We start from the raw sequence: 22,098 nt of genomic DNA, 5'->3' as shown, positions 1-22,098 counted from the left end.
GCTCTGTGCCAGGGACCCAGGACAAAGACCAAATATATTTTTGTGTTATACTGCCTTCCGTATCTTCAGATCTTTCTTAAAAAACATTTATTTATTTGGTTGCATCATGTCTTAGTTGCAGCACATGAGATCTTTCCAGTGTAGGCTTCTGCTTGTGGCTCGTGGGCTTAGTTACCCCCTGAGGCATGTGGGATCTTAGTTCCCCAACCAGGGATCTAACCCACATCTTCTACAAGGGAAGGTGGATTCTTAACCACTGGACCACCAGAGATGTCCCTCAAGATCTTTAACTTAATCACATCTGGGTCTTCCCCAGCAGTCCAGTGGTTAGGACTCTGCTTCCACTGCAGGATTGGCAGGTTTGATCCCTGGTCAGGGAACTAAGATCCTGCAAGCAAAACACTTAATCACATCTGCCAAGTACCCTTTGCCATATAAAGTAATATGCATGAAGTTGAGGGATTAAGACAGGAGACTCTTTGGGACCATTATGTAGCCTGCATCAAGCACCAAACTGGTTACGTGGGTTTGGGGAGGAGTCCTACTCTAGTCCAGGGCCTGATTACCACCTTTAGCAGCCCTAAGTGTTGAACACACCCCAGTGCTATGCTCCATGTATGTAATTCAAAATAAAAACAGGATCAAAGTAAGGAAAGGCAACTGTGTTCTGAATTGCCCATAGATTGCACAAGTATAAAATTGGAATTTCCTGGGCAAAGAAGGTATGGACTACTTCACTCAAAAACTGTTCATTGAATACAGGTCAATTGAAAATGGTATAGAGGTTCAAGTTGTAGCTTTGGAGATCCAATGGACTTGGATTTGAATTCTAACTTTGCTGCTATTCATTTACCTTTCAGGTAATCAATGTGATCCTAATGACAAAAGCTGTTGTCCTGACTATGTGCCAAGCAGTTAAAGTGTATACTTTTTTTTTTTAGAATTGTATTTTAAATTAGTTATCTTATTATTTTTTTGGTTGTGGTGGGTCTTTGTTGCTGCACGCAGGCTTTCTTTAGTTGTGGTGTGGTGACTTCTCTTGTGGAGCATGCGCTCTAGGGTGCTCAGTCTCCTGTAGCTGCAGCATGCGGGCTTAGTAGCTGTGGCATGTGGGATCTTCCCAGAACCAGGAATAGAGCCCTTGTCCCCTGCATTGGCAGGTGAGTTCTTATCCACTGTACCACCAGGGAAGTACTAGAATTATTTTATTGTGGTAAGTTATATATAATAAAACATACCACTTTAAACATTTTAAATATACAGTTCAGTGGCACTAAGAATTTAATTTATTTAATATATTGGGCTTCCCTGGCGGCTCAGACAGTAAAGAATCCACCTGCAATGCGGGAGATCTGAGTTTGATCCCTGGGTTGGGAAGATCCTCTGGAGGAGGGCATGGCAACCCACTCCAGTATTCTTGCCTGGAGAATCCCCATGGACAGAGGAGCCTGGTGGGCTACAGTTGATGAGGTCACAGAGTCAGACACGACTGAGTGACTAAGCATAGTACAACACAGCACATTTAATATATATTTGTATATGTATTAATATATAGGTATTTGATTAAATATGTAAATGTTTAACATATTTTTAAATGTATTTAAGGTATACAGTCTCACAAGGGCATCTAAATTTTTATTAATAATTATTTAATTGCAGTTAAAATAGGTGGGCTTCCCAGGTGGCGCTAGTGGTAAAGGACCTGCCTGCCAATGCAGGATTTGTAAGAGACTCAGGTTCGATCCCTAGGTCAGGAAGATCCCCTGAAGGAGGAAATGGCAACCTACTCCAATATTCCTGCCTGGAGAATCCCATGGACAGGGGAACCTGGTGGGCTACAGTCCATGGGGTCACAAAGAGTTCTACACGACTGATGCGGCTTAGCACAAAATAGGTACTACTGAGAAAGTATACTGTGCAAAGAGATTGAGAAACAGGAGGACTTGTCATGTTTGGGGAGCCAAGGAATTTCTCTTAGAGGTAGCTGAGACCTGAAGGATGAATAGGAGTGTGTCAAGTGAAACAGGTGGGAAGTACAATCTAGGCCAGGGACTACCATGTGCAAAGACCCAGAGCAGGAACACCGGTACAAGGGCTAAGAACCGGGAAGAAGCCAGGGTAACTCTTCGATCAAGATTGGCTCTGGTCTAAGGAGAGTAAATCCTAAGAGTTCTCTTCACAAGGAAAAAACTTATTTTTTCATTTGTTTGTATATGGGATGAATGGATGTTCATTCATCATTGTGATAATCACTTCATGATGTAAGTCAAATCATTATGCTGTACACCTTAAACTTACACAACTGGGTGCTGTGCTTAGTTGCTCAGTTGTGTCTGACTTTGTGGCCCCATGAGCTGTGACCCACCAGGCTCCTCCATCTATGGGATTTTCCGGGCAAGATTATTGGAATGGGTTGCCATGCCCTCCTCCAGGGGATCTTCCCAACCCAAGGATCAAACTCAAGTCTCCCATATTGCAGGCAGATTCTTTACCATCTGAGCCAGCAAAGAAGCCCAAACTTATGTCAATTATATCTCAAAAACATACACACACAAAACTTGAGCAAAAACACCCTGGACAAAAAAAATTTAAAAAAAACCTTTAGGGGAACCGTCCTCATTTCTCAGATCAGGTCCCTGGCCTTCTCATCCCCTTTGGAATTACTTGTTTCAAGTCATTTTCCCATTCTAAGCTGGAGCAAGGAAAGATGCTTTTCTCCTAGAGGGGAGGAGTGCCAACCTAATACTTTGCCAGCATCAGAATACGGAATGAATGAAAAGATAAGAGTGTTTGCTTTTTTTCTTTTGAAAACTCTAGGACTGTGCCTTTTGCCCGCTTTTCCTTTGTGGGGACTAGCTTTTTAAAATTGGGGGATAATTGTTTTACAATGTTGTGTTGCTTTCTGCTGTATAACAACGTGAATCAGCTATATGTGTACACATATCCCCTCCCTATTGAATAAGGCCTCTGGTATCCACAAGGGGGCGAGAGAGGACGTGGCATCTTTTGGAACTCCAAGGTGCCGGATTCCTCCAATGACAATTGCACTTCTTGATGCTTTTCATCAGCTTGGAGGCTCTTCCCTTGGTAACCGTAATTAAGGGAGCTCGAAGGAGAATTTCTCCCTCTGATTTTCAAATATCTTTTTCTTTCAAATTCTTTTTTCTGATGCCTCATAGACCCTCCTATGAGCTGAAGGAATTTTCCTTAAAATAAATTACAAAAAAAAAAAAAAGAAGAAGAAAACACGGCCAACCATATCATTTGGAAAAAAGATTTTGAGTAGGTGTGTGTGTTTCCTCTTTTGAGACTGTGATTAGTGAGATGGAAATAATCAATCTCCCCCACATATTCTGTCGATGTGTGTGCGTATATTTCTGTAGCAGATGTAGGCATGTATTTTTCCCTTGGTGTTTTGAAAGGCCTTAAAAATTAACATGGCTGCTTTGTTTAAAGCTATTTCAAGCTCTATTAAGACTTATCAAGGACCACTTATCTCCACCCTGCAGTTGCATTTTTGTGGGCCCGGTAAGAATTACAGACTCAATTTTAAACAGTCAGCTAGTGCAGGAAAGCCAGCAGAAGGGAGAGCTATTGCAAAATCCCAGAGGGGCCCCAGCTCTAGCCAAAGCCAGTGAACACCACGTCAGCAGCTGGGGCAGCGGGGAGACAGTCTCTACCAACAAGCTCTCTCTCTCCTGGGGAGATGCCTCCCAGGGGAAACTGAAGTCCAATCTACTCATGGCTTTTCTTCCTCCTTGCTCATGCTTCTTTGCTTCCAACAGAGGGTTGTCCAGACAACACCTTCTCCTTATCCTTTTCCTATCCCAAGTACCCATTCTCAAACAGAAGAGTGGAGAGGACAATTCCAAAGAAAATAAGTCATAAATCATAAACCTTTCCTTTCTGTATGATTCCATGAATGGCTGTTTCCTGTATGCATGGTGTGTATGTGTGTGTGTGTGTGTATGTGTGATCTTAACTAAATTTGGATTCTCTGTATCCAGGCTTCTAGCATAAAATTCTTTTGAGCAAAGACTTTTTTCATCTTGATAATCTGTTCTAGAGATTTCCAGTAAATGGTCTCTTTTTCCATAGGGCTTCTATAAATATTAATTCATCAGCTGCCTCTTCATGGTATGGTGGCAGCCATGCAATCCAGTGACTAATTAATTACTGTTGCTAAAATATTAAATAACTATTCATTATGCAGTCTAAAGACTTTCAGCTGTGGATATGTTTTCATTCATTGAAGTGAAGGGCAATACGGACTGTCCCCAACCTAGGACAGTTCGACTTACAGATTTTTCAACTTTACAGTGGTGGAAAATGGATATAGTTGATTTTGCTCAACTATAGACTAATGTAAGCATTCTGAGCACCTTTAAGGTAGTGCAAGCTAAGCTATGAAGTTCAGTGAGGCCTTCTATTTTTTATATTTTCAACTTACAATGGGTTTATCAGGACATAACCCCATCATAGGTCAAGAAAGATCTGTAATTCCTGGGCATCTTGACTCCTTATCTTGAAATATAAACAATATGAGGAGGAGAATTATTTTGAGCCACACTGCTGCTGCTAAGTCACTTCAGTCGTGTCCGACTCTGTGCGACCCCAGAGACGGCAGCCCACCAGGCTCCCCCGTCCCCGGGATTCTCCAAGCAAGAACACTGGAGTGTGTTGCCATTTCCTTCTCCAATGCATGAAAGTGAAAAGTGAAAGTGAAGTCGCTGAGTCATGTCTGACTCTTTGCAACCCCATGGACTGCAGCCTACCAGGCTCCTCCGTCCATGGGATTTTTCAGGCAAGAGTACTGGAGTGGAGTGCCATTGCCTTCTCCATTGAGTCACACAAGGCTATTTAGATTCCAAAACCTGAGCGTTCAAAAATTGTGATGCCAGACACAATTGAAATGACCTTTGACAGAGGAATGGATAAAGAAGATGTGGTACATATATATACAATGGAATATTACTCAGCCATTAAAAAGAATGAAATAATGCCATTTGCAGCAACATGGATAGACCCAGAGGTTGTCATACCGAATGAAGTAAGTCAGACAGAGAAGGTGGAATACTATATGACATCCCTTATATGTGGAATCTAAAAAGAAATGATACAAATGAAATTACTAGCAAAACAGAAAGAGACTCACAGACTTAGAGAATGAACTTATGGTTGCTGGGTTGAAGGGATGGTTGGGGAGTTTGGGATGAACATGTACACATTGCTGTATTTAAAATGGATAACCAACAAGAACCTACTACATAGCACTAGGAACTCTGCTCAATGTTATGTGGCAGCCTGGATGGGAGGGGAGTTTGGTATATGTATGGTTGAGTCCCTTTGCTGTTCACCTGAAACTATCACAACATTCTTAATTGGCTATACACCAATACAAAAGAAAACGTTTTTAAAAAACAAAGCTGGGATTATAGACTCAAACAAACCTAGGTTCGCATCTGAGATTTGGTGTTTGCTGTCTGTGAGATATTGATTAAAGCATCCAACTGAGCCTTGGTTTCCTAGCCGAAAATGGGGGTAATAATATCTCCATTCTGTATACCTCCCAGGATTTGATACTTGCTAGGAGCTTAACACATGCATGTGGGATAAATATCCTGAAAATGAAATTAACAATCGTTGAAAGGCACATGAGATTGTTACAGTGCAGTGCATATGAATTGCTTATTTGGGAGGGAGGCAGAAGAGAATGGAGCCAGTCAGGGATTCAAATCTCAATTCTGCCAAATTCTAGGTGGGTGCAAGTCACTTAATTCTGAGCTTCAGTTCCTTGTAAAATGTAAGAATACTCAGAAGGATAGTATGATAGAAATATGAGTGGAGGTACCTCCATTCCTAGATGTTCAATAGATTTTGTTTTTTGCTTTTATCAAAAGTAATGCAAGCTTGAGAAAGAAAATTTGGAAAACATTGCAAAGCACAAACCACTCATCTCCCAGTCAATGCACTGCTGTAAATGTAGTGCATCTCCTGTAAATGCATTGCTGAAATTTACCAAAATATTGTCAGACATGATACTTTCCCTGTCTTTACATCTACAGTCATGCATGCATGTAATTTTAAAAATGCAGTCTTACAGCAAGCACAATTAAATTTCAAAATTTCTTTACTACTTTAGCCTGATTTTTTCCATTTACCAATACATCATCAACATTCACTTGTATTAATATTCTTCATAAGCATTATTCTGAATGGCATCATAATATTCCATGTTTCAGATATACCATTATAATAGTTAACCAGTCCCACACTGTTGGGTATTTAATCTGACTATAATTTTTCCTCTTATAAACAATACTGAGCTGCACATCCCTGTGTGTTCAACCTGGACTGTGAGTCTGATAATTTCCTTCAGACAACTTCCTCAAAGTTGAATTGCTGGATCAAAAAGTTTGCTCTTTAATGCTCTCATTCGTTCGTTCTTTATGAAAACTTTTATTTTTTAGAGCAGTTTTCGGTTCACAAAAAAAACTGAGGATGCAGAAATATCAGACATACTCCCTGCTCCAATGCATGCATAATCTCTCCCATTTTCACATGCCCCACCATGTGATACGTTTGTCACAACTGATGAACCGAACTGACACATCATAATGCCTAAAGTCCATATTTGACATTGTGGCTCCCTCTTGGTGTAGTATATTCTATGATTTTGAAAAAATGTATAATTTCATGTATACATCATTATTGTATTATACAGAGTACTATTCGCTGCCCTGAAAATTTCTGTGCTCTGCCTTTCTGCATCCCCTCCTTTCTGCATCCACTAGCTACCAGTGATCTTTTTATCATCTCCATAGTTTAGTCTTTTCCAAAATATGATATAGTTGGAATAATACAGTGTATTGTCTTCTCATGGTTTGATAGTCATTTCTTCTTTGTGCTGAATAATATTCCATTGTCCAGATGTACCACAGTTTATCTATCCATTCACTTCCTGAAGGGCATCTTGGTTTGGCAATTATGAATAAAGCTGCTATAAACTTCCCTATGCAGATTTTTTAAATTTTAAATTTATTTTAATTGGAGGATAATTGCTTTACAATATTATATTGGTTTCTGCCATACACCAACATGAATCAGCGATAGGTATACATATTTAGCCTCCCTCTTGACTCTCCCTTCTACATCCCACCCTTCTAGACTGTCACAGAGCAGCTGATTTGGGCTCCCTGCCTCATACAGCAAGTTTCCACTGGCTATCTAATTTTACATATGGTAATGCATACGTTTCAGTGCTACTGTCTCAGTTTGTCCCATCCCCTCCTCCCGCCACTGTGTCCACAGGTTGTTCTCTATGTCTGTGTCTCCACTGCTGCCCTTCAAATAGGTTCATCAGTACCATTTTTCTAGATTTCACATATATGGTTAACACACAGTCCTTGTTTTTCTGACTTACTTCACTGTGTGTAATAGGCTCTAGGTTCATCCACCTCATTATAACTGACTCAAATGCATTCCTTTTTATGGGCTGAGTAATATTCCATTGCATATATGTACCACAACTTCTTTATCCATTCATGTATGGATGGACATCTAGACCTGTGCAAGTATTTTGGTGGACATATGCATTCAAGTCCTTTGATACCAAAGACTGCTTTTTTTTTTTTGAAGTATAAAAGCAATACAAAGATCATCTTACTTCAGCCATTCCAGGCTAGTTCTGCTCTGTGTGGCAATTCATATTAACAGTTTAGTACATAGTCTCCCACACATTTTTCTCTAAACACATAGTTCTTTCCTTTCTTCTTTTAATAAAAGCGGGATGGCTGGCATATTTTTAAGGTGTATGTCAATCAGTGTTGAATAGTGATGGAATATAAGAATAATTTTAACTCCCTCTTGGAGCATTTATTAAGGGCCAGACAGCAGACATTGTGACCGGTGCTTTATTTTCACCAGGTTTTGAGTGCTTATTGGGTACAAGAACTTGTAGTGAATATGTAGCACCTACTGTGCGTTTCGACCACGTGCTTATGAACAAACTGCAGCACCTACTGTGAGCCATATTTTTGCATATATCTTATTTAAACGTGCAAGCAGCCCGTGAACTTCCACGTGTCTGCCCAGGTGCCCACGGTGGGACTCGGGCCAGAGAGAGAGGGGTACACACATGAGCAGAGGGGAGGAGAGTAGAGGAAGGCTGCCCTCTTCTCCTGGAGTAATGCAGACGTAGGGCGCCCTGGAAGTGTAAAGGACGTGGGAGGTCACTCTGAGGGCAAGATGCAGAAAAAGGCTAGGCGGAGCTCCAGCCAACCTGGCTGTCGCCGGGCCTTCGGTAGGTGGGCGGGGCCAGACGAGTGGGCGGAGCCGGTATTGTCCGCTCCGCGGGGCATTCTGGGAGCCCCGCCCCCAACATGGCGCCTCACTGACAGTTGGCTGCCGAGCGGCAGAGGCGGATCCTGTTCCTCAGGGCGGCGGCGGCGGCGGGGCCGGGGTCTCCGGGGCCAGGGGTGGGAGGATGGCAGCTTGGACCTCCTAGGGCGGAGCTGCACGGTCTAGGCGGCGAGCGGGCCGCTGCAGGCGGGCGCGGCGGCTGCTGCCATGGACTGGTGAACTCGGCGGCTCTTGCTCGCATCTCGCAGAGCCGAGCGGCTGCTCCTCACAGCCAACCCCTCAGCCGGGGCCATGGGCTCGTCGGCGGCCGCGGCGGCTGCGGCGGCTGCGGCCGCGGACTCCGCGCAGTGGCTCTCGGTGAAGGAGGAGACCATCTTCCTGCACGACGGGCTGATCCGGGTCACCGACCTGGCCGAGCTGCCCAGCGAGATCCTCGGGGCCCCGGAGGCCGCCGACACCGACTTAGAGGTGAGCGAGGCTGCCCCCTGGCCTCCACCATCAGATTAGCCCACCCGGCCCGCACCCCTGGGGTCGGGCCTTCTTTCCGCTTCACCCCGGACCCCGAGGGCCTCAGAAGGCTGCCCTGGCAGGTGTGTGTGTGGGTGGGCGCTGGGCAGGCAGGTGCGGGCCGCGCCGCTGGTCTGCAGACCACCCGGGGCCTCAGGCCCGCCGGGGATTTCATTTGTGGTTTCTTTTTGAACATTCCGACTCCTAGCATTTTATTAGACCATCACCCGGCCCGGCATTCACGCCCCAGAGGAGCAGCCGCCGCCTCCCGGGCCCTATCTCCCCTCCCCCACTGGCCCCTCGGTCGCACTTCCAGGGCACACCCAGGCTGCTTAGCTGCGGGGTCTTTTTGATTTTAACGCTTTACATCTCTCCCCATGTTGTTATACCCCAGTGCTGTGTGTGTGTGTGTGTATGTGTGTGTGCGTGTGTGTGGTGTTTATTTTTCTCGGGAGAAGGTAGTGGCAGCTGCCAGTCGGTGATGGGCATTCCAGCAACTACTGTGTGTCGTGCGGGTATTGGCACGGGGCCTTTGTCAGGGAAGCAAGCTGGCTGTGTGGACAGCGAAGGGGGATGCTGCGGCGGTCCTCAATGCTCTCTCCGCAAGGGTCATGAACGTTTTAGGCCGCAAGGCCTTTCTATGATCTCGGGGGTCGAGGAGAAGCCCAGGCTTAGAAGCCGTGGCAGGTGCAAAAGCAAATCTCAGCAGTTGTGCCGCTGGGTTTGGGGGCAGAAGGAAACCAAATATGCTGGATGGATGGGAACTTTGCACCGACTTCACTTGGTTCCCGTGTTTGCCCCGGGGTGGGAGCTGCGTTAGGATCGGTTGATCCAGGCACTGCCCCCCCACCCCACCTCCACTTTGCGGGATGACATTTTGACGTGTAGGAAGCATCCAGTGGCACGAAATTCTTATTGTCGCAAGGAGGACTCTCAGGGGTAGGGCGCAGAGAGGCTGGCCTGTCTGTTGGCTATAAACGGAATGCGAGGAATCTTTTTGTGTTTTGCGGTTTTGCAGGCACTTTGGCTTTCAACGCAACGAACATTTATAGAAACGGATTAAACCCCATTACTGTGTGTTTCTGGAAAGGGCAGTGACGGGATCCCGTTGGCGGAGACATTTGCATGTGTCTGAGATGGGAATACCGTCCTCTGTATTTTTGTGTCTGGATTCGAGGTTGAGGTTGCAGCATTTCCACTGTGAACTCCTAATGACTTATTTTACAGTCTAGCTACCAAAAAAAGGCATGTGCATATTGATAGGGAATTCCTAACATGGAATTAGAGGTTTATCATGTCTCATTTGGGCCTTTTCTATAAAAAGCAAGGTGTGTCTGAGTGTCTTATCTGCTTGAAAGCTCAAGGGGCATTATGCTATGATGGTGGAATCTTTGGATTTAATTGGCTCTCTTGTAGGTGAAATGTGGAAAGCTCTTTGTTCCTCAAGACTAAGTTCACAGATCCAAAATTTTTATATGTATGTAGTTTATTTATTTTTAGGATTAAAAAGTGTAGGCTCCATTAAAAATACGTGAAGTTGGCTTTCCTAAGATGTTTACTGTATAAATGTACTGAATATTTGCCAGGTATTTCCACAGAACAATGATTTTAAAAGAAAGAACCTCTCTGGCCTGGAAGTTTTTTTAAAACTCTTAAACATTTTTTTGTTGTCTGACCTCTCAGAAACCAATATGTGTATGGATGATAAACACTTCTGACTATAGTCAGAACTTTTTTCATTTCTTTCCGTGTGTGATACAGGCAACATAGTATCAGGAGAAGCAGCTAAGAATGTTTTGTTAGATTTGTGTTTTGTGTGGGTGTATTCACATTTATTTATTTAATAACAATAATGTTGATTAAGTATGTCATATGTGTCAAGCATTTATTAAATTCTCAAAGGGATCTTGGCTTTTTTAAAAAAGGATCCTGGTAGCTAAATATTGTTACCTGTTTTAACAGTTGTAAATATTGTATCCGTGTACAGATGAGGCAAGTAAACTGCAGAGCAGGTATACAGTTTGCTCAGGACCACATAACTGGAAAAGAGAGCCTGACATTAACTCAGCTCTATTTGGTCTCAAACATACCTGCTAATCATGTATGTATGATGCTCATGTTTGTAATTATTTTAAATTCAATAACTGGTTAAAGATAGGGTAATAAACAGATATCTTTATTTCCTTTCTAGTGACTTATTCTTTTTATTTTTGAGGAAGATTAGAGGTTCATTAACTTTTTAAAAACTAACTTTTGGAAACTTCCCTGGCAGTCAGTGGCCAGAGCTCTGCGCTCCTAATGTAGGGAACCCAGGTTCAGTCCTTGGTCAGAGAACTAGCTCCCACATGCCTCAACTAAGACATGGAGCAGCTAGGTAAATAAAAAACAAAACAAAACACCTAACTTTTGAAATGCTGCCACCCCTATGTAATATATTCTTCCAGGCCACACCTTCTAGTGGACACCTGGGTAAAAATGATCGATTTTTACAGGATTTTATAGTTATATACAATCTTTCAATTTGGGATTAGAAAGATGAGACTCAAACTGAGTTAAGTGATTTATGATTGGCAACTTTCATAAGACTGCACTAGCTGTAACAGTCTCAGAATTTTAGGAGGAACCTTAGAGATATTTGTTTCTCTCATTTTATTATTAAAAAAATTTTTTTTAAACCAATCTCATTTTTAAAATTTATTTTTGATTGAAGGATAATTGCTTTACAGAATTTTGTTGTTTTCTGTCAAACACCAATCTCATTTTTTAAAAATGTTATTTATTTTGGACATACTGTATGGCTTGTGGGATCCTAGTTCTCTGACCAGGGATTGAACCGAGGCCCCTCAGCAGTGAGAGCACAGAGCCCTAACCATCACACGGGCAGAGAATTTCCTTCCCCTCATTTTAGAGAGAAGTTATCTGAGATAAGGAAAGGTTTTGGCTTGGAGCAAGCTAGTCCCTGATGCCGGGAAAGATTGAGGGCAGAAGGAGAAGAGGGCGTCAGAGGATGAGATGGCTGGATAGCATCACAGATGTAATGGACATGCACTTGGGCAAACTTTGGGAGATGGTGAGGGACAGGGAGGTCTGGCGTGCTGCAGTCCAGGGGGTCGCAAAGATTCGGATGCTACTGGGCGACTGAACAACAACAACAACATAGCTAGTTATGGCAGGGCAAATGACTAGACCCTGGCTTTCCTGTCTTTAAATTCCAGTGTTCTTTTCATCTGTAAGTGTAGCTTAAAGTTAAATGTCAATCTGAAAAAAGAACCCATCCTGAAAAGTAGATCAGCATTAACTTAGCATTTTAATTTAAGCAGTAGCAGGGCATTTGAATTAAAAAAAATTTTCTTCCCTGTGAATTCTAAACAGAAGGGTTTTTGTTGTTGTTGGTTTGTTTATTTTTCAGTAAATAGTGTTTAATCAACAAATTCATTCAAGTGTTTATGGAATTCAGAGGTGAGCCGAGCCTACTGTTGTGAGGTGAGCATAGCAAGGGGTAGATAAAATCCTTGTTCTTAAAAAAGCTTTTATTTTAGTGGGGGATATAGACAGTAACCAGAGAAGGCAATGGCACCCCACTCCAGTACTCTTGCCTGGAAAATCCCATGGACGGAGGAGCCTGGTAGGCTGCAGTCCGTGGGGTCGCTAAGAGTCAGGCACACTTTTCACTTTCATGCATTGGAGAAGGAAATGGCAACCCACTCCAGTATTCTTGCCTGGAGAATCCCGGGGACAGAGGAGCCTGGTAGGAGGCCGTCTATGGGGTCGCACAGAGTCGGACACAACTGAAGCGACTTAGCAGTAGCAGCAGCATAGACAGTAACAAATATTGTTTAACGTAGGACTTGTATACATTATGTCAAATGATAAGTGCTATGGAGAAAAGTGTAGCTGGGTAAGAGGGATGGAGGGTAATGGGGATGGGGGAGGGCCCTATTTTACATGCAGTGGGCAAGAGAGGAAAGCCTGGGATGGCATTTGAGACCTGAAAGAAGTGAGAGTGTCAGTTTAATGCAGCTGTTCAGTCGTGTCCGACTCTTTGCAGCCCCATGGGCTGCAGCACGGCATGCTTCCCTGTCCATCACCAACTCCCGGAGCTTGCTCAAACTCATGTCCATCGAGTCGGTGATTCCATCCAATCATCTCATCCTCTGTCATCCCCTTCTCCTCCTGCCTTCTATCTTTCCCAGCATCAGGGTCTTTTCTAAGAAGTCAGTTCTTCACATCAGGTGGCCAAAGTTTTGGAGCTTCAGCTTCAGCATCAGTCCTTCCAGTGAATATTCAGGGTTGATTTCCTTTAGGATTGACTGGTTTGATTTTGCTGTCCAAGGGACTCTCAAGAGTCTTCCCCAACACCACAGTTCAAAAGTATCAATTCTTTGGAGCTTAGCTTTCTTTATGGTCCAACTCTCAACATCCATTCATGACTACTGGAAAAACCATAGCTTTGACCAGACAGACCTTTGTCAACAAAGTAATGTCTCTGCTTTTTAATATACTCTCTAGGTTGGTCATAGATTTTCTTCCAAGGAGCAAGCGTCTTTTAATTTCATGGCTGCAGTCACCATCTGCAGTGATTTTGGTGCCCCAGATAATAAAGTCTGTCACAGTTTCCATTGTTTCCCCACTATTTGCCATGAAGTGATGGCACCAGATGCCATTATCTTCATTTTGTAAATGTTGAGTTTTAAGCCAGCTTTTTCACTGTCCTCTTTCATGTTCATCAAGAGGCTCTTTAGTTCCTCTTCGCTTTCTGCCATAAGGGTGGTATCATCTGCATATCTGAGGTTATTGATATTTCTCCCAGGAGTCTTGATTCCAGCTTATGCTTCATCCAGCCCAGCATTTCACATGATGTACTTTGTATATAAGTTAAATAAACAGGGTGACAATATACAGTCTTGATGTACTCCTTTCCCAGTTTGAAACCAGTCTGTTCCATGTCCGGTTCTAACTGTTGCTTCTTGACCTGCATACAAATTTCTGAGGAGGACAGTAAGGTGGTCTGGTATTCCCATCTTTTGAAGAATTTTCCACAGTTTGTTGTGATCCACATAGTCAAAGGCTTTGGTGTAGTGAGAGTGTACCGTATAGCTAGTAGAGGAAGCACATCCCAGACAGAGAACAGCAAGAGCCAGCTCACTGAGAGGGAAGCAGCCTTAGCATCCATAGTGTGGATCTCTGAGCCCAGGAAGCAACGGGGGAGAGGAGAATGAATGATTGGATGGAGGTGGGGGCTGCAGATCAAGGAGGGCCTGGTAGATAGGAACTTTGAATCTACTCTGAGTGAATTAAAGATGCAGAGTGAAGCTCTTTCTTGGCCTTTGAAATAGCTGTTGTTTAGTCACTAAGTCCTGTCCAACTCTTTTGGGACCCCAAGAACTGTAGCCCGCCAGGCTTGTCTGTCAATGGGATTTCCCAGGGAAGAATACTGGCCTGGGGTGCCATTCCCTCCTCCAGGGGATCTTCCCAACCCAGGGATCAAACCCATGTCCTCACTGACAGGTGATTTCTTTACTACGGAGCCACCAGGGAAGCCCCTTAAAATAGCCATCTGTATTTCATTTTATATTGTTGGCAAAAAGTGAAAGCATGCAGGAAGTTATTTGTTAAGTGTTGAAATAAATATAAATGTAAGAGAAATAAAAAAAAAAGCAATAGCTCAAAAATACAACTCAAATATTATTGAACTCAAAATATTTTGCATTACATTTCATAGTACATTAGTCCTTCTAAACAAAAGGGAATTTACAAGGAAAAAGCATCAGTTCTGATTCATTTCGACCCTATGGACTATAGCCTACCAGGCTCCTCCATTCATGGAATTCTCCAGGCAAGGGTACTGGAGGGCGTTGCCATTTCCTTCTCCAGAGGATCTTCTCAACCCAGGGATCGAACCCAGGTCTCAGTTTCTTTGTGGGAGTTCCAAAAGATTTCAGCCTCCTGTCACATTTTACTTTACAAACTCCAAGTGGGGACAAGCAGCATACGTATGGGTGTTGGTAGAGATACTAACTGACTTGCTTAAGGTAGCCAAGATATTTTTTACTCTGTAGTTTAGATTAATTTTGAACCCAAGCATTTTGCTTAGTGTTTCTCATTTTTCATTGTGTTTGTTTATTAGGACCCCTTTCTTCATCACCTCCCCGCTCCCAACCCCCAACAACATGTAAAGACTTCAACATGTATGTCCAGGGCAGCTTTATTTGTGATTGCCAAAAACTGGAAATAATAAAAACATCCATCAACAAGTGAATGGGTAAGCAGATGTGGTACACCCGTATAATGGAATACTACTCAGCAATAAAAATGAACGAGCTGTTGATACTGACAGCATGGATTCATGCCGAGTGGAAGAACCCAGTCTTACAAGAGTGCACACTGTAAGATGTATATGACATTCTAGGGAATGTGAACTAATCTGCAGTTACAGAAAGCAAATCAGTGGTTGCCTGGGGATGGAGACAGGCAGGAAGGTTTGGGAGAAGGGATTACAAAGGTCCATGAGGAAATTTTTGGGCTGATAGTAATGTTCCCTATTTTGATTGTGATGATTTCATATTGTAAGTGTACATATGTCAAAACTCTTCAAATTGTACACTTTAAATTTGTGTAGTTTATTGTATGCCAGTTATACTTCAATAAAACAAAACCCATGGAAGCCCAGAATACTTTATTGATAATATTTAGGAAGTGAAAACGGAGAAGGCAATGGCACCCCACTCCCGTACTCTTGCCTGGAAGGCTGCAGTCCATAGGGTCGCTAAGAGTCAGCCACTGACTGAGCGACTTTACTTTCCCTTTTCACTTTCATGCATTGGAGAAGGAAGTGGCACCCCACTCCAGTGTTCTTGCCTGGAGAATCCCAGGGACAGGGGAGGCTGGTGGGCTGCCGTCTATGGAGTCGCACAGAGTCGGACATGACTGAAGCGACGCGCAGCAGCAGCAGCAGGAAGTGAAAAAGACTAAATATCTCTTTGATTTGGTATTGTCTTGTCATATAAGGGAAGGAACATTTTGGGCTTGGAGGTGGTCAGCTGAAATAGACAAGGCTTTGAATACTTATATTACGCTCAAATAAAATCTTTGAGATGATATTTAAATTCATAAATGTTGATCTATTCTCCTAGGAGGATACTACCACCTGTTTATCCTTTGGTCAGAAATCTTTGGAAAGTGTTTATGTACTTTCAGAGAAATTCAAATTCTAGATTTGGGAGAGTTAATGAGTAAATGAATAAACTACCTTTGTTCAGCAAGAGAATTAATTATCAGGTATTTAATGAGCACTGGAATAAGAGTCACTGAATTTTGGTACAGTTCTTTCAGTTCAGCAAATGGCTCAGTAGTTCTCAGGTGAAAGAATATAAAAAGGAATGTTTACACGTGTATAACTGAGTCACTTTGCGGTGCAGCAGAAATTAGCACAACATTGTAAATCAGCTATACTTGAATAAAAAATAACATTCTCAGGCCTGGCTGGCTAGCTACGAAGTTAGGATGAAGTATCTGAAGACCTTGGGAGGTAGTATTGCCTAGAGGTTACAATCAGATTCAGAGAGTCAGACTGGGATTGAAATTCTAGCTCTGCACTCTTACTAGCTACGTGACCTTGGGCAAGTTCAATTACCTTTGCTCATCCCTGATTTCTTCCACTGCAACATCTCTGTCATCATTGTCACCACCTCTGCCACCAGGAGGACGACAATGTCAGCATATTGCAGGCCAGGCTCTGTGCTAAGCACTTCCTACCCACTATCTCATTTAATCCTCACTGAAACTTTATGAGGTTGGTATTATTGTTATTTATTTTACAAATAAGGAAGCCATGGCACAGAAATGAAGTCACTTGAGGAAGGTCATACAGTTACTAGTAATGCTGAGGCTGAAATAGATCTGGCTGATTCCAGCCCAGGGTCGAGGCTTGAAAACCACTGTTAGACTGCCTAGTCATCTGTACTAGGGAGATAATAATAGGGTTAATGTAAGAATTAAATAAGAATGGATGTGATTATGTACTTACAGTGTATACATTCTCTTTGGAAGGTGCTATGTTGCTGAAGTTATTTCATGTATATTGAGTTAACTGCCTGTTGTATATGAAAGCAAAAGTATCCCATCAACATTTTTTTTTTCTAGTAGTGAATAATGGGTATTGTGCTTTTTTGGTGTGTTTATGATCCCTTTGGAATATTCTTCCTTCCCAGTTTGTTTGGAATCTGGCTGGCAGGTGAGATAATAGTCTTCATTCAGTTTTCCTCGAATTGTATGCCTAGGCTTTTGCTAAGTAAATCAGTTCTGATTATTATCTGTCTTCTTGACTTCCATATTGGCTATCACAATACACCACCAGGGCTACTGGGTGAATTGTCACGCACCTGTTCTTTCCTAAGTCTGGTAAGGTGCCTGTGGTGATCACTATAAAGGGACTGTCAGTTCCTGCATATACCCCATGCTGTCTTTCCCCTTTGCCCCTCTTTCTGGATTGTTTTTTCAATGGTGGTGGTGGGGTGAACACAAGGAGTGTAGTCTGCTTTGCAAGATGTTTAGTCAGTGGTTGTAGACAAATGTAAATAACAGCAGGTGATCAACTATGAGACAAATGCATAATTACTTAGAAAGGAGAGAAACCTGCAGAAATCGTGTAACTATTACTTTGATCCTGCATTTTTAGCATTTTTATGTGTTCATTATATTTTTAAAAACCAGCACATGAATACATTCTTATAAAAAATGCAGGGGAAACTGAAGTTCCTTTTGACTACCATCACTAATCCTATCTTCATCTACTCCCCAGCTCAGTTAAGACAATGATAATTTTTTTACATACTTTTCAAGACCATTGTTGAATGTGTATGTTTGTGTGTGTGTGTGTATACATGACACTTTTTTATTATTTTTCTTTTTTGCATGAAAGATTTGATGCTAGACATATCTTTGTATAACTCACTTCTTAAAAAAAAAAAACAACTCAATGGTTTGGTTTTCTATGTCTCCATATGTATATAGATCTACCACATTTTTTAAGTGCTGCACAAGACTCCAGAAATACCATAGTTTATTTAGCAGTTCCCCTGTTGACGGATGTGTTAGTTTCCTGTTGCTATGCTAACACGTTATTACAGACTTAGTGGCTTAAAACAACATGAACTTACCTATTACATTTCTGGAGATCAGAAGTCCTAAATGAGTCACCTTGAGTTAAAGTCAGGTGCTGACAGATCTGCTTCTTTTTCGAGATTCTAGGGGAGGATGCATTCCCGGGCCTTTTTCACTGTTTCTAGTGGGTGCCTGTATTCCTTGGCTTGTGGCTTCTTCCTCAAAACTTGAAAGTACATCACCCTCGTCTCTGATCGGTCATCCTACCTTCTCCTCTGACTGACTCCTTCCCTTTTACAAGGTCCCTTGTGATTACATTTAGAGCCCACCCAGATAATCCAGAGTAATTTCCCCATCTTGGGGTCCTTAATTTAATCCCATCTGCAAAATCCCTTTTGCCCTCTAAGGTCACATTCACCGGTTTGAGGGATTAGGGTACAGACATCTTGAGGGCGGTTCATTATTTGGCTTCCCACAATGAGTATTTTTTGTTTGTTTAAATTCAGTTTTTCTCTCTTTAAAACAGTCCTTCAGGGACTTCCCTGGTGGTCCAGTGGCTAAAACTCCACACTCCCAATTTAGGGGATCTGGGTTTGGTCCCTGGTCAGGGAACTAAATCCCATATGCTGATCCTAAGTGCCACGACTGAGACCTGGTGCAGCCAGATAAATATTTAAACAAACATACGGAAATGATCCTTCAGTGGATATCCTTGTATGCCTGTTTGTGCACATGTGGGAGTATTTCTCTAGAGCAATTTCTGAGAAGTAGAATTGCTGAGTCACAGGTGACCATTTTAAATTAGAATAGATACTGCCAAGTTGCTCTCCAGAGTGGCTATCCCAGTTCATGCACCCAAAGAACAGGGCTTCTGATAGGCCTCTTTTCCTCACACCCTCGTAGAACATATGGATTTGCTTAAATTTATCATTTGCTTAAGCCAGTGGCTTTTGCTCCCAAAGATGAGTCCAATAGATGTAACTGGGTACCTGCACATGCGTGCCAAATCCTAGTCAGCTGAAAGAAGCCAGAATTTTCTGTGAGGTTGCCTAGCTGTTATCACTTCACTTCAGAGAACTTCTCTGGTGGCTCGATTGCCTTCACCTCCTGGCATGTACTCATGTTAGTCAGTAATCCAGTGAATACAGACTATGTCCATATATAGGCAGGCGAGAGCAACAGCTGTGTATTCTGATGGTCTGGGGATGCTGCCAGAGGCCAGCAGAGCCAGGGAGCTGCCCACCCTGGGAGGAGATGCAGTGGCCCCCAGTGAGTGTAGAGTGCGGAGTAGCTGTTAGGCAGACTGTCTGGACTCAGATTGTCTTAAATTTTTCTCTTGTACATGCCAATATAAGGAGTAATTCTATGTTTTTTACCCTGTATGGAAAATAATTGATAGTAAGTTCATTATATTTTTATGCTATCAAAACTTTTTTGATTATAAATAAGTAATACATGGATGTCATAGAAATTGGAGGGAGTTCTAAAGGTATAAGAGAGAAAAGAAATATCCTTTGATTGCGCTATCCAGAAATAGCCATATTAACTCACTTTTTAGTAGTTTCTTCTTAAATTCACATTTATATATATTATTGTAAATCCAAAAGATTTTTAATGTTTGGAGTGTAATTTTCTTTCTTTTTTTTTTTTTTGAGAGTTATCGACAAAATTTGGTAAATTGCTAATTTGTGGTAACTTAAAAGTATGTTTCAATCAACTATACTTCAGTAAAAAATAAAATTAAAAAAGGAAAAGCACCAACAACAACGAAGTGTGTTTCTGCAACCCATTGTTATTAGCAGTTATAATTGAAGGAGATTTTTATTTAATATAGTGCTATATGATTCCTCTCCCAGTAATGTTGAATATTTGTGTGGAGCTTTGAGTTTATGAAGTGCTATTAAAGCACAATTGTAGAATAATTAATTAATGTTCCATGATGGGACACTTTAAAGTGGACACACTTGAATCCCTGGTGTTTCTACTGAAACCTGCAGTTGACTGAATTATTAGGTCAGAGCACAGTGTGTAGCAATTTTAGATTAACAATAAAGAGATATGGTATTTGCAGACTATTTTATGCAAATTGTAGGTTTAGCAACCCTAATAACTACAGATTCATGGTTCAAGTAGTGGTTTTATACCAACAAAATATCAATATGAACTTTCAACTTGTATTTGTAATGGACCTTTTCTGGGTTTTCTTTATTTTCTTTGAGCTCTGTAGTTTGCATGACTGATTTCAAATGAACAAGGTCTAATATAAAAGGTATAGCTATTTATAGGACAGATTAGAAAATCTGGACCTCCTATCTTTAGATATATTTGCTTTTCTTACTTGTGAGATAAAATCATTAAGAATGTTAAAGGAGAATCTGTGTCAGCATATTTTTATCAAAACAGTGGCCTCTAATAGAATAAATACCTTCTTTAGTTCTTGATATGAATTCTTTCCTGATTATCCAGTTGTGGTGTGGCTGAAAGACAACTACTGGTTTATTTAATCTGAAAAGGAGCAAAATATGTGATAGAAAGGTAAATATACATTTGGGGAACTTTGAAGGAAGTTTTTTTTTTTTTTGATGAGCTTGTAATAAAAGTTTGCTTTCCCTTAGGGGAAAGGGATTCTGAACATGAATAGAATTCAATGGGGGAGGGGGGGAGTCCCATGAACTTGTATGGGGAAAATTATATCTTTATTTACTACTACCTTTAGCTAGAACTCAGCATTTCCTTCATTTTTAAATTTAATTTTTAATTGGAGGATGATTGCTGTACAATGTTGTGTTGGTTTTTGCCGTACAACAACGTGAACCAGTCATAACTATAACTATATATATACATATGTATATGTGTGTGTGTGTGTGTATATATATATATCTCCCCTTCCTCTGAAGCCTCTCTCCCACCCACTTCCCCAGCATTTCCTTCGGTTATGAGTGGAGTCAACAAACCCTAGTATTGGCAGTACCTGTGACCTTGTAACCAGTTGTTGTTTAGTCACTCAGTCGTGTCCGACTCTGTGACCCCGCCAGGCTCCTCTGTCCATGGAATTCTCCAGGCAAGAATACTGGAGTGGGTTGCCATTTTCTTCTCCAGGGGATCTTCCCAATCCAGGGATTGAACCTGAGTCTCCTGCATTGGCAGGCAGATTCTTTACCACTGAGCTGCCAAGGAAGTCCATAGAAATCATGAATATTTTCAAATCATATTGCTATTATGGTTGCTGAACATATCTTGAAGTATTAAACAATACTTGTGGTGGTGCTTGCCTCACCACCACTTGGAAATTATGGCAACTGTTAGATCTTGTTATTCCAATGTATGAATTAATAATGAAGTTTCTGATGTCACAGATACTTTCTTAAAGTATTTTGGTAACTGTATTTTAGTATACTGTAATTGGTTTTTATAATTCCATGTGTTTTGTTTTATGCATTTAAAAATGTTACCTGAGAAGGGTTGTCGGCATCACCAAACATGTGAGGGTTAAAAGCCCTTCAGAGATAGACTCTCTTTCTGCCAGCATCTCTCCCTTTTTGGTCACGGTTTACTGAAGACCAGCATAGTTTGCAATTGTTTGAAATAAAAGTGACCACATGTTGGAAAATTCTTAATGTTTTCTGTGGTTGCAAATGTTATTTTCCTAGTTTTTTCCATTACCTACTAACTGTAAGCTTTTAGCTAATAATAATTTTCCTGGGTGATCTGATTTTTGCCCATTTGCTAAACATGGTACCATTAAAAAGGAAACTTTTTTAAAAAAGAAAATTGAATACTTGCTAAAAAATGACAAGCAGTTCTTTTGAAATAGAACAATTTTTTGTTAACCAAATATTTTGGGGTTTTCCCCCTTATCTGGGGAGAATGTTGGTCAACAGAAACTATGGAAATAAAAATTAATCAACGTACTTTATATTGGTATCTTATACTGCTAATAATGAACCATTTTAAACAAATGGCCTCAACCAGTAACTGTTGGTATCCCAGGAGAACATTATTTTTTTAAGCTCGAAAATAATTTGTTTTCATCTCTGTAGAGTACAGTTATGTGATTGTGGTTTCTTTTATGGTTCAAAGTGTTATTTTATGCTTGTATTGTCAAAGTTTAGCAGTTTTATTTAAATA

At 41.6% G+C, this 22,098-nt stretch overlaps 1 protein-coding gene across 6 annotated transcripts in view; it reads left to right on the top strand.

Annotated features, from left to right (window-relative positions):
• Window positions 1-8,402: 8,402 nt before the first annotated feature.
• Window positions 8,403-22,098, top strand: part of HECTD4 (HECT domain E3 ubiquitin protein ligase 4) — a 170,643-nt gene continuing 156,947 nt past the window's right edge. For 5 of the 6 annotated variants that reach the window (XM_070386057.1, XM_070386055.1, XM_070386058.1 and 2 more), the window contains exon 1: window positions 8,404-8,829. In XM_070386057.1, coding sequence (XP_070242158.1) covers window positions 8,653-8,829 — 177 coding nt within the window. In that variant the 5' untranslated portion in view covers window positions 8,404-8,652. Of the gene's footprint in view, window positions 8,830-22,098 lie in introns of all 6 variants that reach the window. The other variant, XM_070386054.1, reaches the window with a different exon arrangement.

Source organism: Bos mutus, chromosome 17 (assembly GCF_027580195.1).
Source record: "Bos mutus isolate GX-2022 chromosome 17, NWIPB_WYAK_1.1, whole genome shotgun sequence".
Taxonomy (NCBI): domain Eukaryota; kingdom Metazoa; phylum Chordata; class Mammalia; order Artiodactyla; family Bovidae; genus Bos; species Bos mutus.
Note: the sequence above shows the minus strand (reverse complement) of the source record. Positions and strands in the feature narration are given on the sequence as shown.